Source organism: Papilio xuthus, unplaced genomic scaffold (genome assembly GCF_000836235.2).
Source record: "Papilio xuthus unplaced genomic scaffold, Pxut_1.1 DF826115.1, whole genome shotgun sequence".
NCBI lineage: Eukaryota > Metazoa > Arthropoda > Insecta > Lepidoptera > Papilionidae > Papilio > Papilio xuthus.
The window spans coordinates 811132-824364 of NW_013532534.1; the positions used below are offsets into that span (position 1 = coordinate 811132).

Genomic DNA, 13233 nt, shown 5'->3' on the forward strand with positions numbered 1-13233 from the left:
ATTACTTTTGTTAATATACTTGTATTGATATACAGAGCAACGCTGTGCGGTCGGGCGGGCAGGGTCAAGGTGGGGGCGAGCGGGGCCACGTGACGCTCCTCGTGCGCGGGCTGCACCGCGCGCGTCGCGACTCCTGGGGTTCCTGCGCCCTGCACGCCTTCCTTCTGCAGGTAGCTGCCATAGTTTTAGGACATATCTGGTTCTTTAAATATTCAATATCAAGGTTTCAAATGTGAAAAAAATTCAAATGTTTCAGCTGGTGCAGCAAGGCGGGTTTTGGTCGCAGGAGGAGGGCGGGGCGCAGTGGAGCCGCACCGCGCGCGCGCACCTCGTGGCCACGGCAGACGCCAGCGCCGCCGCCGCACTCTCGTCCCGCCTCGCCGCTCAACTACACACAATTGTCTTCACGTAACAAAACAAATGTTGATGACCATTTTAATAAAACATTATAAATAAGGGATTTGTAATGTTTTTTATTATCTTTTGTAGTGAACCTGACGAAGAGGAACTCACCGAATTGGCGACAAAAACCCTAATGGAGAATATACCTAAAGCGATATCCGGACAAGAAGTGTCTCAGTTGATTGATAACATGCTGGCAATGTTTAAGGAGGTAAAAAAACATTTCCTTGTCCTTTAATTACCTACGGACACTTTTTGTACATTAAATATTTATGGTTTAATTTTTAGGTAACTGAAACGTTTACTTCTCGGCCACATTATAAATGGAACGCGTCGCATTTGAAAAAATGGTGTGAAAGTGTTAAATGGCACGCCCCGTCCACCCCCGCTGAGTTACATGGGGTACGTGTTGTCAAAACAGTACAGTTTTATTTACTTAAATCTACTAAGTTCAAAGATCTCTTGTTCTCAAAGATGACTTGTTCTATAAAATCAACCCACTTTCAGAACAAATGAAGATTAAATTATTTATATATTTAACAAAACAAAAAATCCTGCGTAGTGATACTGTCAAACTACTTTTGAGTAAATTTTACTGCGACAGTGAGTTGTCTCGGTTCTCGTGTGTTAAAATTTGAGTCTTATTTGTAGGCAATAAAAGCTGAAGCTGACTTGATATTTAAAAACAGACTAGTCTCTGATGAAGAAAAAGCTGAATATAATAATATAATCAAACGATATCTAAAGCACAGCGACAATGATAAGTATTTCTTCAAACCACGAGTACGTAGTAACGGTGTGTACCTAGAGGCGGTGGAATATGACGTATGGTACCAGGATACACAGAAACTTATAAATCAATGCTGTAAGTATTTCATTAATTCAGTATAATAATTGTTTAAATTCATTTCCTACATGATAATCACATACAATTTTACTGACACCAGTGACTGAAAGTGACGATAATGTATTCACTGAAAGTGGAATCGAAACCTGCGTAGAGCTGGCCACACTGTGCCCCGTTATAGCTAGAGCTGTGAGTAAAACATGTAATTATGAGTAAGCAATAATGCAATAAATGGAGTAGAAACCTGACACAATGTATTGTTTAGGCAAACGGGGGCGTGGCGGTGTGTGTGGGCGGGGCGGGGTGCGGGCGGGGCGCGGCCGCGGCGCTGGTGGCCGCCGCGCTGCCTGCCGCGCTCTACACCATACATCAACATAAACAATTCGCTACTACATTTAAAAACGTATGTATATTTAATCAAAATCTTCATCTAGAATAATAATAAGACATTTATTGCATATTAAAGGATTACAGTATCAATATCGCCTTGGCTCCTTAACTAGGTAGACCTGTATTTAAGGAGCCAATGTTTCCTTTCTAGTAGAATCGACTTAGGGAATGAAAAATGTTAATGTAGATTCTTACCTAACGTTTATTTCCAACAAAATTATTGTCTCTGAATGATGGCAACATGGCGTCTTAGCGGTAAAATATATTATCACTCCACAGGCTGTATCATGTGCGGGTGAGTGCACGCGTACAATAGTGGTGTTAGAGGAGAGTGCGGTGTGCGGCGACACGCTGGCACACTTGGAGGCGCTGCTGAGCGCGGACTCGCTGCACGCCGTGCCCGCCCACATCGTGCCCGCCTACAATCACTCGCAACACACACAACATCTACTTCACAGTAAGATCTTCGCATGTTTAAACACTCTTCCATTTCATACATACTAAATTTGTAACCTCGGAAAACTCTATTATTTCGTTTCTTTTCTTATTTACTAATATGAAACTTATACAGGAGAAACTGAAACGAAACTTGATATTTAATACGTAATTTCAGATATAAAACAACATTTAGCTATTGTAATTTTGCTAAATAAAGACCAAGAGAACTTACCAGATTTGTTTGAGAAGTATCCGTTCCTCCACTACGACAGTAACATTGTGTGGCTGGAACGTTGGTCGGAGGAAACGTTACGGCAAATGCCCGTATTAATAATACAGAGGTATCGAATTAAATTCAGAGGCACATTTGTGTGGTAACGCAAAGCACATCACGCTATTTTAGCAAACAAATTGCACGTAAAAGTTCACAATATGTATTTAAAATTATTATCATGTATTTATACATTGTTATAAAAAAAATTACGCATAATTATGTATTTAGTATTTGCTGCACTTTATGTACCTTTTAACCGTCATCTATATAAAAATATAAACATAAGATCAATTACAGACTCCTTTGAAATTCGAATTGAATTCGGATTCCAATATGAATAAAATCACTTAATAAAAAGTAATTGCAGGTTATTAAAAGAAAATATATCGGAAGTAACAAAAGAAGATGTCGACACTATTCCAATAGACAGCTTCGTCAATATCTACAACAGTATTGAAGCGGAGTGGCTGCGAACTCCCTCAAGATATGTCAACTTTGTCAAATCATACTACTTCATACTCAGTAAGAAGAAGACCCAACTCATACAGAGGAAAACCATGCTAACGGTCAGTGGAAGACATATTTATGTAGCTTTGGAAACATATCACATCCTTGTGAATTGTATTGCTTGCATTATGACGGATGCCTACTGCCTAAATAATCTCGTAGCAAAAATACTTTCCACATAGCCCTTCAAAGTGCCTCGAGTAGACATTTTTGATATGTTTATAGTGCGGTGTAGAGGCACTGCAAGGTGCGCGGGGCGAGGTGGCGGTGCTGCAGCGGCAGGCGGGCGAGCAGGAGGTGGAGCTGTCGGAGAAGCAGGCGGCCGCCAACCACGCCCTCGACCAGATCGGCGCCACCGTGCGCGCCACCACTGACAAGAAGGAGGAGATGCACGCCCTCAAGAAGAACATTGAGATTGAGAACGAAAAGCTGCAGATAAGGTGCTAAACGTGTATATAAATTTTCATAATCTACAGTAATAATATGAAAAAGAAAGAGTTTATTTTTAATTGAAATTACAATAACATAATTTATCTTTACAGGAAAAAAGAAATTGAAGCAGAGTTAGCATCGGTAGAACCGGTGATCAAGGCGGCGCGCGCTGCTGTCGGGGATATAAGACCGGAGTCGCTCAGCGAGGTGATTATGAAAGCCATAGTTTCAGCTGACTAGACCGACTTACTTACAGAGTGCTAAAGTCAGTGACGGAGCTCGTAGCCGCAGCCGGAGCAATAATTAATAGCAACTGGTTTTGCAAGCGTAGGTGCGGTCACTACGTGCGCCGCCTGACGTGGTACGTGACGTGCTGGAGGGCGTGCTGCGCCTCATGGGCATCGCGGACACCTCCTGGCACTCCATGAAGACATTCCTCTCGAAGCGGGGCGTCAAGGAGGATATAAGGTTGCTAATGTTTTATTATAAGTTAGTTTAGTCACCTGGTTGCTCGTTTGTTCATAGGGGAAATAAAATGTAAAAAGACAAAGGTCATAATGTAGCAATGTATGAGATGGTCGTTGCGCAGATGTCTGGACGCGAGCCAGGTGAGGCCGGAGGCGGTGCAGTGCGTGCGGGAGCTGGTGTCGCGGCGCGGCGCGTCCTTCGAGCCGGCGGCGGCGCGGCGAGCCAGCGCGGCCTGCGCACCGCTCGCCGCCTGGGTGCGCGCCAACCTGCACTACGCGGAGGCCCTCGCCCGCGTCACGCCCCTCCAGCTGCAGCAGGCCCACCTGCACAAGTACACACCGCATTTATTCAATATTCATTGACACGCCTCTGGATCATAACAATAAAGTAAAACCATAAGATGGCTTCCATACAGGGCCAAAAATTGCGTTCTCGGCTCGTAATCGTCAGAAAACAAACTATGCTGCGTGGTACATTTCGATGGTTTTTATTGAGTTTAGCGAAGCATTTTCATGTATTTAGTCAATTGAAAGCAAACGTGGTTTGCAGAAATCTACAGGAGGCGGAGGCGGAGCTGTCGGCGCTGTCGAGCGGGCTGAGCACGGTGGAGGAGCGCGTGTCGGCGCTCAAGGCGCAGCTGGGGCTACACAGCCGCGACGCCGCCGCACTCGAGCTAAAGCTCAGCGAAGCCAAGAAGACGCTGCACAACGCGCAAGACCTGCTGGACCAGTTGGCCAACGAGTACGACGCCTGGGAGCTTGATGTAAGCAATATATCTGTCCAGTTTTTACAGGTTGCATGTTGTTGTCGACTATATTGTAAATCTCTTTTGATATCCCCACAGCTACAAAAGATATCAAAAGAGATAGTGGATGTGAGCGTGCGCTCGCTGCTGGCCGCCGCTTACGTAGTCTATCTGCCGGACTTGACGGAGCCGCAAGCCAGGTGACACAATTATATCCAAGTATTTTATTATTAATTACACAATCGACGGTATTTTCTCTCTTTTGTCAAAAATAATGTGAGGGACAGTATATTTAATTTTGGTCTCAGAAACCAATGATAAGAGAGTTTGAGATGCTTAAATTACTAAATTTTTTACTTTGATTCACTTCAGAGAATATATAAGAAAATGGAGTAATTTAGTTGGGTTCGAAGACGTATCGTTCTCTGTGATCAATTTCCTGGTATCGACGGAGAAGCAGCTACGATGGGAGGCAGAGGGCCTGCCGATTGATCAGTCTGCTTTGAAAAATGCCGTTCTTATAGACCAGGTGAATTAATGATTTTAAATGATCTCACGATCATTGAACCAGCGCTAAAAAAAATTACAAGTAAAAATTATATTACTTGCAGGCACTGGAGGCCAATAAATGTGGGTTGACGCCTCTAGTGTTGGACCCCGAGGGCGAGGTGGAGGCGTGGCTGCGGAATACGCTTGCAGACACGCCCTGCGAGTTCGTCGCCCACCACAGCGACAAACTGCCTACAGCAATGCAATACGCCAATCGGTCGGTATACCGCAGTATAGAATATCCTTTCTACATTTATATTTCCTCTCTTAAGCTTACTAGGTTTTAAAACAAGCCAGTTGACGCTTTATTAAAGAGATATTTCACATAATAATAACAAACAACCCCGCTTTGTTTTAGATTTCGAAGCGCAACAGCTTAATTGTTTAATTACTCGACCCTTTGAGTGAAATAATAGAAACGAAATGATAGACATTTGTTGTTGCAGTTTGAACCGTATCCTCGTGATAACAGAAGTAGATGTGTGGCAGACGCCGCGAGTGCCGGCGCGCCGTCCTTGGCTGCTGCTGAGTCGCGCCCACCTCCCGCCCCCCGCCCTGCCCGCCGCACTCTCCCCGCTGCGCTGTGCCGCCTCTCTACATGCACTCACTGGTACTATATCTGTTTCCATACCGTAGGTACTACTTGATGAAATCAAATAGTAAACGAAGTAAATGTTCCTGCATTTCATTTTTCAGATCAACTCGTCCATTATGCGCTACAACAACGAAACCCCGAAGTTAATGAAAAAACTAAAGAGATCAGAGTCAAGAAAGCGGCTTTACAAAAGCAACAGTATGAATTACAAGCAAGTATAATTTGAATAATTTATTTATTTGCTAGCACATATAATTTTATCATAAGTTAAATTGGCTCAAAACGTAAAGTTCAATAACAACCACCAACTTGTACTGAGTAGATTTAAATTTAAGGAAAACCTAACTATTTTAAGGAAAACCTACTAAAAGAGCTATCGAAGAACAGCGACATTTTACACGATGCCAGTCTCCTCGCGTCGCTGAACAAGACGCGCGCGACCGCGGCGACCATCCGCGAGGCTCTGGAGGCGGCGCGTGCGCTGGAGGCGGAGTCTCGCGCCGCCCGCCTCACGTACGAGCCCGCAGCCGCGCGCGCAGCTCGCCTCGCACTCGCCGTCAAGCACCTCGCCGCACAACGACCTCTGCTCGCACTGCCTCAACATACCATACAGGAGGTGTTTGTTGATGCGCTACACAAAACTGGAGTCAGTATAAATGCTTTTCATTTACTAATGTTGTAGTACTAATAAAGCTGACTGTAAGTGCAGTGTACAAATGAGTTGTTCGGTTAATAGAATTTAATGGGGTAAAATCAATATAGCTGACTAAAGGGTCTCATGAGCATGTAAAAATAATAGTGTGTTTTATTTTATAGAATGAGAACAATATTAAAACGGACGATATCATGAAGTATTTGACGCGACGTATCGTGGAAAGAGTGTTGTTGAGTTTGCATAAAAAAGACAAGTACATTGTAGTTCTGCATATATTGAAGCAAGTGTACGAAGATCTGATGCCGGATGATGTAAGTTTTTCATAAGTACAATATTTATATAAAATGTTGAGATGATTTTTTAAGATGTAAGTAAAAAACAAACAAAAATGTTTCAGTTGTGGAATGTGTTCATTGGAAATTTCAATATATTGGAAGATCAGAACACTGTTAAAGAGATCAAAAATAAATACTCCTGGACACCCGAAGATTGTGTTAAGAAGTTAGCTCAACTGAAGGTACTTTTTCAATAATATACATAAGTAGGGCAATAAAATAGAACTATTCTAATACTGTTTCTCAAATAAACTGTTCCAGGTAAACAACGAAAATCTGTTCAATAAGATGTGTCTCGACAATGAGGCCGTGTGGGCTGAGTTCCTGCGGTCGGGCGAGCTGAGCGCCCTGCAGCGGCTGCAGCTGAGCGGGCTGGAGCGCGCGGCCGCCGTCAGCGTGCTGCGTCCCGACGCACTCTACAGGGCTATTGTTGCCCTTGTTGATGACATCTTAGGTAGTATAAAGTAATATGATCCTCTTCCATTAAAGATTGGTGTATAATTTTTTTCTGGCTATACATTACCTTAGGTGTGGGTGTGATGAGCCGCGGCGATGTGGTGGGCGTAGCTGCGGGCTGGACGCGCGCGCGCCCCGCCCTGCTGCTGGCCGCGCACGCCACGGACGTGCTCGCCGCACACGCACACAAACTCATACAGGTAATATTTAAATGAACGCTATTTTAATTTGGTTGTCTAAAATTAATTTTATTTCGTTGTTTAATAAAAAAGAATGGATTTGAACATGTTTAGGTGGGTGTGGCGGAGGGTCCGGAGGCATGGCGCGGCGCGCTGGCGGCGTGCGCGGCAGGTGGGTGGCTGGCGCTCGTCGTCGGCGCCTCCCCTTTCTCACGGGACTTGCATCATTTCTTGATCGAGTACACTCAACGCCCGGTAACATAACAAATTACTCAGCATTTCACAAATATCTATCGAATCTATTAATCGTTTTAAAGAGCATCAATGATAATGATTAGTGCCAGGATCATGTACCAGTTCTGTATGTCTTTGCGAACAGATTGAAGATGTCAGCAGCGATTTTCGCCTGTGGGTGGTAGCCGAAGACCGTGATATACCATCGTACATATCCTCCCTCTGCGTTACAGTTATTCTAGAAGTAAGCATGCGACATTGACATAACATAACAACGATAAATAATTATTAATTTATATAACATCTTGTACTTGTGTTGTCGTCCAGCCGCCGGAGGGCGTGAAGCACAACATGCTGGGCACGCTGAGCGCGTGGGGCCCGTACACGGCGACGAGTGCGCTGGTGCGTCTGCACGCCTGCCTCGCGCTGCTGCACGCGCTGGCGCAGGAGCGACGCGCTTACATACCGCACGGTTGATAATACATTTGTTCTGTTTTTCATTCGCTTTATTTGTTGCCCCCATTTGGTTAGCATGGCTATTAATTAAACACCGATGTCGTTTTGCCCGTTTCGTTCTTGTAAGTTTTGAGCAAAGTTTCCAGCAATAAAGTTTTAATGATCACTGATTTTCCGTATGCAGGATGGAGTCAGTGGTACGCGTGGGAGTGGGGCGAGGTGCAGGCGTGCGCGCTGGGGGCGCGTGCGGTGGAGGAGAGACGCGCGCTGCAGGTGTGCGGCGCGCTGTGCGGGGCGCTGTACGGCGCGCGCGTCACGCAGCCGGCGGACGTGCGCGTGCTGGCGGCGCTGCTGCGCGTCTGCCTGGCCGAGCGCGCGCTGGCGCATCAATGGTCCCCGCCCGCGGTGCACAACCCGCTGCCCTACACCAAGCACCTACAAGTACGAATACTTGCTGGATTACTACACTATGACAAGTTTTCGACAAAGTATCGTGTAATTTTGTTAGTACATGATGAAATGTCACCAGGCGTATATCCCTGCGCTGGAGGCTTGGCCTAACTCCGACCCGCCACAGCTGCTGGGCCTGCCGGCCAACTGCCGCGTCGCCTGGGAGAACAGCGCCGCTAATGATATCATTAGTGGACTCAAAGGTAACATCTCGTTTTATAGTTTTCTGATCAAAAAAAGGTAAATCTACAACGATCTATTCAAACTGATTCACTGATCTAACTAATTACTCTCATTGTGTTGGTCAGAATTCACGAGTACAATGAACGTCAAAACCAATAACAACGTGACACCGCTAAGGTCGCTGCTGGCGCTGTGGAAGAAGCTGATGTCGGGCTGCCCGCTCCTCAGACCCGACTACCAGCCTGACAAGGTGCTCTAATGTTTCATATAAAAATATACAACAACACTAACATTATTGTGAAATTCAAATACAAAGGAAGTTGAGTAGAGTTTAATTTAGCAACTGCTGCAGGAGGGGTCAGGGTGGTGGGGCTGCGTGTGTGGAGGCGAGGCGCGCGAGGCCGCGGCCGCCGTGCGCCGCGTGCACGTCGCTCTCGCTGCACACGCGCGCTCGCCAACACATGCTCAAACGAACGCGCTGCTTACGGTTAGCTTACGTAACAATCACATACACGTTCCTACGTAAACCTCTCTTTTACTTACCGAAAATGGTTTCAAAGGGGGACATTTTGTTAAACAACAATTTAGAGTTACATAAAATGTAAGGTGCCGGAGGAATGGCAGCTGCAGTGGGCGGGGCCGACTGAGCCCGCCGCCTATCTGCGCGAGCTGAGCGTCCGTGCGCGCGCCGCATACCAACGTATACAGGAGCACACCTCGGACTATTTGCCAACAGGTATGCAATTAAATATAAGAAAACCTTAGTTAATTATATCAGTGTTTTAAACATTTTGTTTGTTCTACACCGGTTACAGAGATAGACCTGCGAACGTTGATGCGTCCTGAGTGCTTGCTGTGTGCTCTGCGCGCGCATACGGCGGCCCGTCTCGCGCGCCCGCTGTATCAATTGACACTCACCGCGCACTGGGACTGCACTAGTGAGTTTCTTATCACCGTATAATAGTAAAATTCATGACGAGTCAATTAATTTACCCATTCGGATGTTGTGTTACAGAGAGTGAAAGCGACGAGATCCCGTATCTCGTTGTTAAGGGTCTGCGGCTGAGCGGGTGCGAGTGGCGCGGCGCGCTGTGTGCGGCGACTGCGCGCGCGCCCGCCCACTGCCCCGCCCCACCCCTACTGCTGCGCTACGTGCCCGTGCGTACTGATACCATAAGTTTTCACATAAAGATAACTAACAATTTAAAATATGTTTGATTGCATTGCAGAGCTCTGAGATGGGGACGGGGGCGGGGCCGCGGGGCAGCGTGGAGGTGCCGGTGTACAGCAGCGCGGCGCGCGACTCTCTACTGTGGCAGGTGCGCGCGCCGCTCGCCGCTGACTACGAAAGCGACGCCGCTGTGCTAAACGCAGTCGCACTCTTCATCGCACCCCTCGATTAGATTTATTTCACACGTTTTCCTTCGTTTGCGAACATATTATCTTTAGGGCACGAATAAATATGTTATAACTACTATGTTGTCTTATGCTTATTTTATTTCCATGTGATACCTTTAAATATTCCTTTAAATGATGAGATTTAAATTCATCTATCTTAAAAGATCAGGAAATAAATAAAAAAAACTCGTCATTTCCAACAATTATTTAATTCTCATAAAAAATCTTTGAGATATACATTTAAGATATGAATCAGGAAGTTATCTTCCATATTTGTTGCATTAGTTAGTCAAACAATTTTATATTTAAATATTTCTAGGGCACTATCACAGGGCAGCTGCAATAAGGCACTTGATTTGCACTAATACACTTAGCTAATACAACATCCTTGTTCATCTCAATTACACTAAATACAAACATCTACGAATTATACAAATAACTCAAAATGCATAGGTTTTTTTTTAAATGCACGTAATCGTTATTTTTGTGTCAAAACGACACTCGAATGTAACATAGGCAGTTTTATTATAGTTTTGTTCTGTCTCCTGACAACTTTGTTGTAGAAATAATTAACGTGTTAATTTTTATATTTTACTTTATATGTTATATAAAAAAAAGATCGTTCAATTTTCTTTACTTCAATACAATTTATAAATTAGAAAAATTTGTTCACATAACATTTGAACTCCTAAAATAGAATCATCAATTGAATAAAACCAAACACAAATATTGAAAAAAATGAGAAAGACAGCACATATTCCAAAAGTAATATAAATCAAACGTATTTATTTATCGCGTGGCAGTGATATTTTAATTTAAACAATCCTTAAAAAATAGTGTATCGGGGTTTTTAATTGACTATGTATAATGCAAAGATTAATAACTTCCAGATAGTGTTTCTATCAAATTCGACGTACAATAAAGCCAACTTTGGAAGGTAAAATTTGAGGTAATTTTGACAGCACAAATCTTAAAGATTACAAACTTTTTATTATTGTTTATTTATGTTGCTAATTGCGGGAATTTACACATTTGGCATCACTTTTGGGCCACGAACTAAACATCTGGAGATGTAAATCTTTGCTTTAACCTAAAGAATCATCTAACAATATTATCCTACTAAATTAAATCGAACGGACGCCAGCGCTTCCATGCTCCTAGTTGTTTGACTTCGAGTTTTGGTAGGATAATATTAGTGACTTAAAAAGAAACAATGTAAATATATGCACCTAACATCACTTCCAAGTAAAAATTAAATCAATGAAAAGAATTTCACAGAGTAAATTATACTCGGAAGCAATAACTTATACAAATAATTAAAACTAAAATGGCAACATCAATAGTAAGTGTTATACAAACTTGAACAATATTAAATACAGTGAGACAGAAAAACAACATTATTCAAATAAATCAATAGGACATTGTATCACACATACATATTATAATTCATATTCGTCTAAATTCTACATCTAACTTTATAATAGTTTTAAAAACTACAATTAAGTACTTACCTAGAGGCACAACATGTTAACAATAAATTTGACAGTAAATAGCCTTTATAGCTAAAAACGTAATACCTAGATATAAATGAACATATAAGGAAGTTCGTATCCACATATTAAACTATCTAATGAACAGTAAGATGTTGCACACTGGCAACACTCGAAACTATGTCACAGATTATAATTTTATTGTACGTGAAAATTAGAGCAAATTATTTAACTTACGGATTTCTAAAATAAATATAACATGTTTGCTAATTAAATTTACATTTTTGATATTTCATTTTTGATTTAATGTTTATTTTTTTATAACACCGAAAACATATCATTAAAGAACTGTAGACTACAGATTCATTATTACAATTGTGCAATAACATCACACAATTAAGTTTGTCCAATCATTTATTTAACAATCTACAATTACAATTTTTTAATTAGAAGAAAAGACACCAGTTAAGGAAATTAAAAAAGCTTGTTCTCGTTATAAAATAATTGCAGAATCGATGCGTTTTTTCATGTTTTTTTAACTGTTTAAAATACTTGATCACTTTCGTTTTATTAAAATACTTCATTAAATATGAAAAATTGGTGTAAAAAAGGAGTCTGAGTATAATAAATAATTTTTTATATTTTTTTGCTTTTTTAGTTTTTTTTTCGTTACTATTAGGTCTTAGAAATAGATATCTCCGACACTAGCTTTATTGGCTATACTAAATTGTTAAAGTTTATCTTGACATTTTTTATGTAAACATATAACATTTTTATCTTTTATAAATTTAAATTACATCCGTATTTATAATTTATGTGGCATATTAGGGCAACCCAGACCCGTAACCCAGTGGGTTACCCTATTAAAAAAATAAAATGTTATTACAAACCAAATGCAATTTTTTAAAGTTTATAAATTCCAAATTAAAAGCAAAATTTGTTGGTCAAGTAAAAAAAATCTAAAACTAACTTTTTATTTAAATGCAACCATAAAAATCGATTCCATTATTTTAAAAAATATTTAAGTTTAGGCGGTAAATCTAACGACCAGAGACAATCAAATGCACAATATAAAGTTTTATCTGAAATAAAGATACAATCCAAATCTACAAAATCAAACTCAAATATCCTAATTTTATCAATTCCTTATTTCATGGCGGACTTTTGTGATTTCAATAATCTAAAATTTAATATCTTTTCTACACAAAATAATTACTTTGTTCTTGTCACATAGAAATTGTGCGTATCGCTGTGCGAGGGAGACAAAAATATTTGCGAAAATATCTCGGCACTCCTCTAAATATCTATCACAAAGATAGGCAAATACAGCGCGATATTTTTTTAATTATTATAAGCAAAAAATTTTTGCTTTACACCATATTTACAAATTGTAAGAAAATGACTCCTCTTTAATTAGTCCTCTTACATGACAATGTAACGACCATGTAAAAGCGACCTTAAAAAATAAAATATAATTACCCTAAAATGTACAAGAAGAATCTAAATCAACCTAAAATTCGATCCTAGGACTGACAATATCCTAACACAAGTTAATTAGATTATGACTTTTTCTTCACTCTATCTCAATATTATACAAACTAATTTGTTCTAATTTCAGATCTTCAACAGAATTCTCGTAAGATATTTTTTTAGACTTAATTAAGTGATTTTTCTTTTTATTGGAAAAAATCAAACGTATGCGAAATAATTTATAATGAAAACTGTAAAAAGTAGTAACATTATATAAAAA

At 41.4% G+C, this 13233-nt stretch overlaps 2 protein-coding genes across 2 annotated transcripts in view; both read left to right on the top strand.

The window, feature by feature from the left end:
• btv (dynein cytoplasmic heavy chain beethoven) overlaps positions 1-5041 on the top strand; it is a 22678-nt gene extending 17637 nt beyond the window's left edge. The window contains exons 18-34 of the mRNA XM_013319449.1: positions 36-170; positions 257-408; positions 490-613; positions 691-804; positions 1054-1267; positions 1350-1438; positions 1515-1652; positions 1919-2096; positions 2253-2418; positions 2719-2917; positions 3084-3298; positions 3401-3497; positions 3622-3758; positions 3880-4089; positions 4308-4521; positions 4603-4703; positions 4876-5041. Coding sequence (XP_013174903.1) covers positions 36-170; positions 257-408; positions 490-613; positions 691-804; positions 1054-1267; positions 1350-1438; positions 1515-1652; positions 1919-2096; positions 2253-2418; positions 2719-2917; positions 3084-3298; positions 3401-3497; positions 3622-3758; positions 3880-4089; positions 4308-4521; positions 4603-4703; positions 4876-5041 — 2649 coding nt within the window. The remainder of the gene's footprint in view (positions 1-35; positions 171-256; positions 409-489; positions 614-690; positions 805-1053; positions 1268-1349; positions 1439-1514; positions 1653-1918; positions 2097-2252; positions 2419-2718; positions 2918-3083; positions 3299-3400; positions 3498-3621; positions 3759-3879; positions 4090-4307; positions 4522-4602; positions 4704-4875) is intronic.
• On the top strand, positions 3982-10046 carry LOC106123376 (cytoplasmic dynein 2 heavy chain 1-like). Its single transcript, XM_013319636.1, has 23 exons — positions 3982-4089; positions 4308-4521; positions 4603-4703; positions 4876-5032; positions 5115-5269; positions 5499-5662; positions 5749-5858; positions 6003-6293; positions 6464-6613; positions 6700-6819; positions 6899-7091; positions 7166-7293; positions 7387-7527; positions 7652-7750; positions 7834-7978; positions 8147-8403; positions 8492-8615; positions 8721-8845; positions 8948-9082; positions 9202-9331; positions 9411-9533; positions 9611-9753; positions 9825-10046. The coding sequence occupies exons 5-23, from the start codon at positions 5253-5255 to the stop codon at positions 9996-9998; spliced, it is 2769 nt and encodes a 922-aa protein (XP_013175090.1). The 5' UTR covers positions 3982-4089; positions 4308-4521; positions 4603-4703; positions 4876-5032; positions 5115-5252; the 3' UTR covers positions 9999-10046.
• The last annotated feature ends 3187 nt before the right edge of the window (positions 10047-13233 follow it).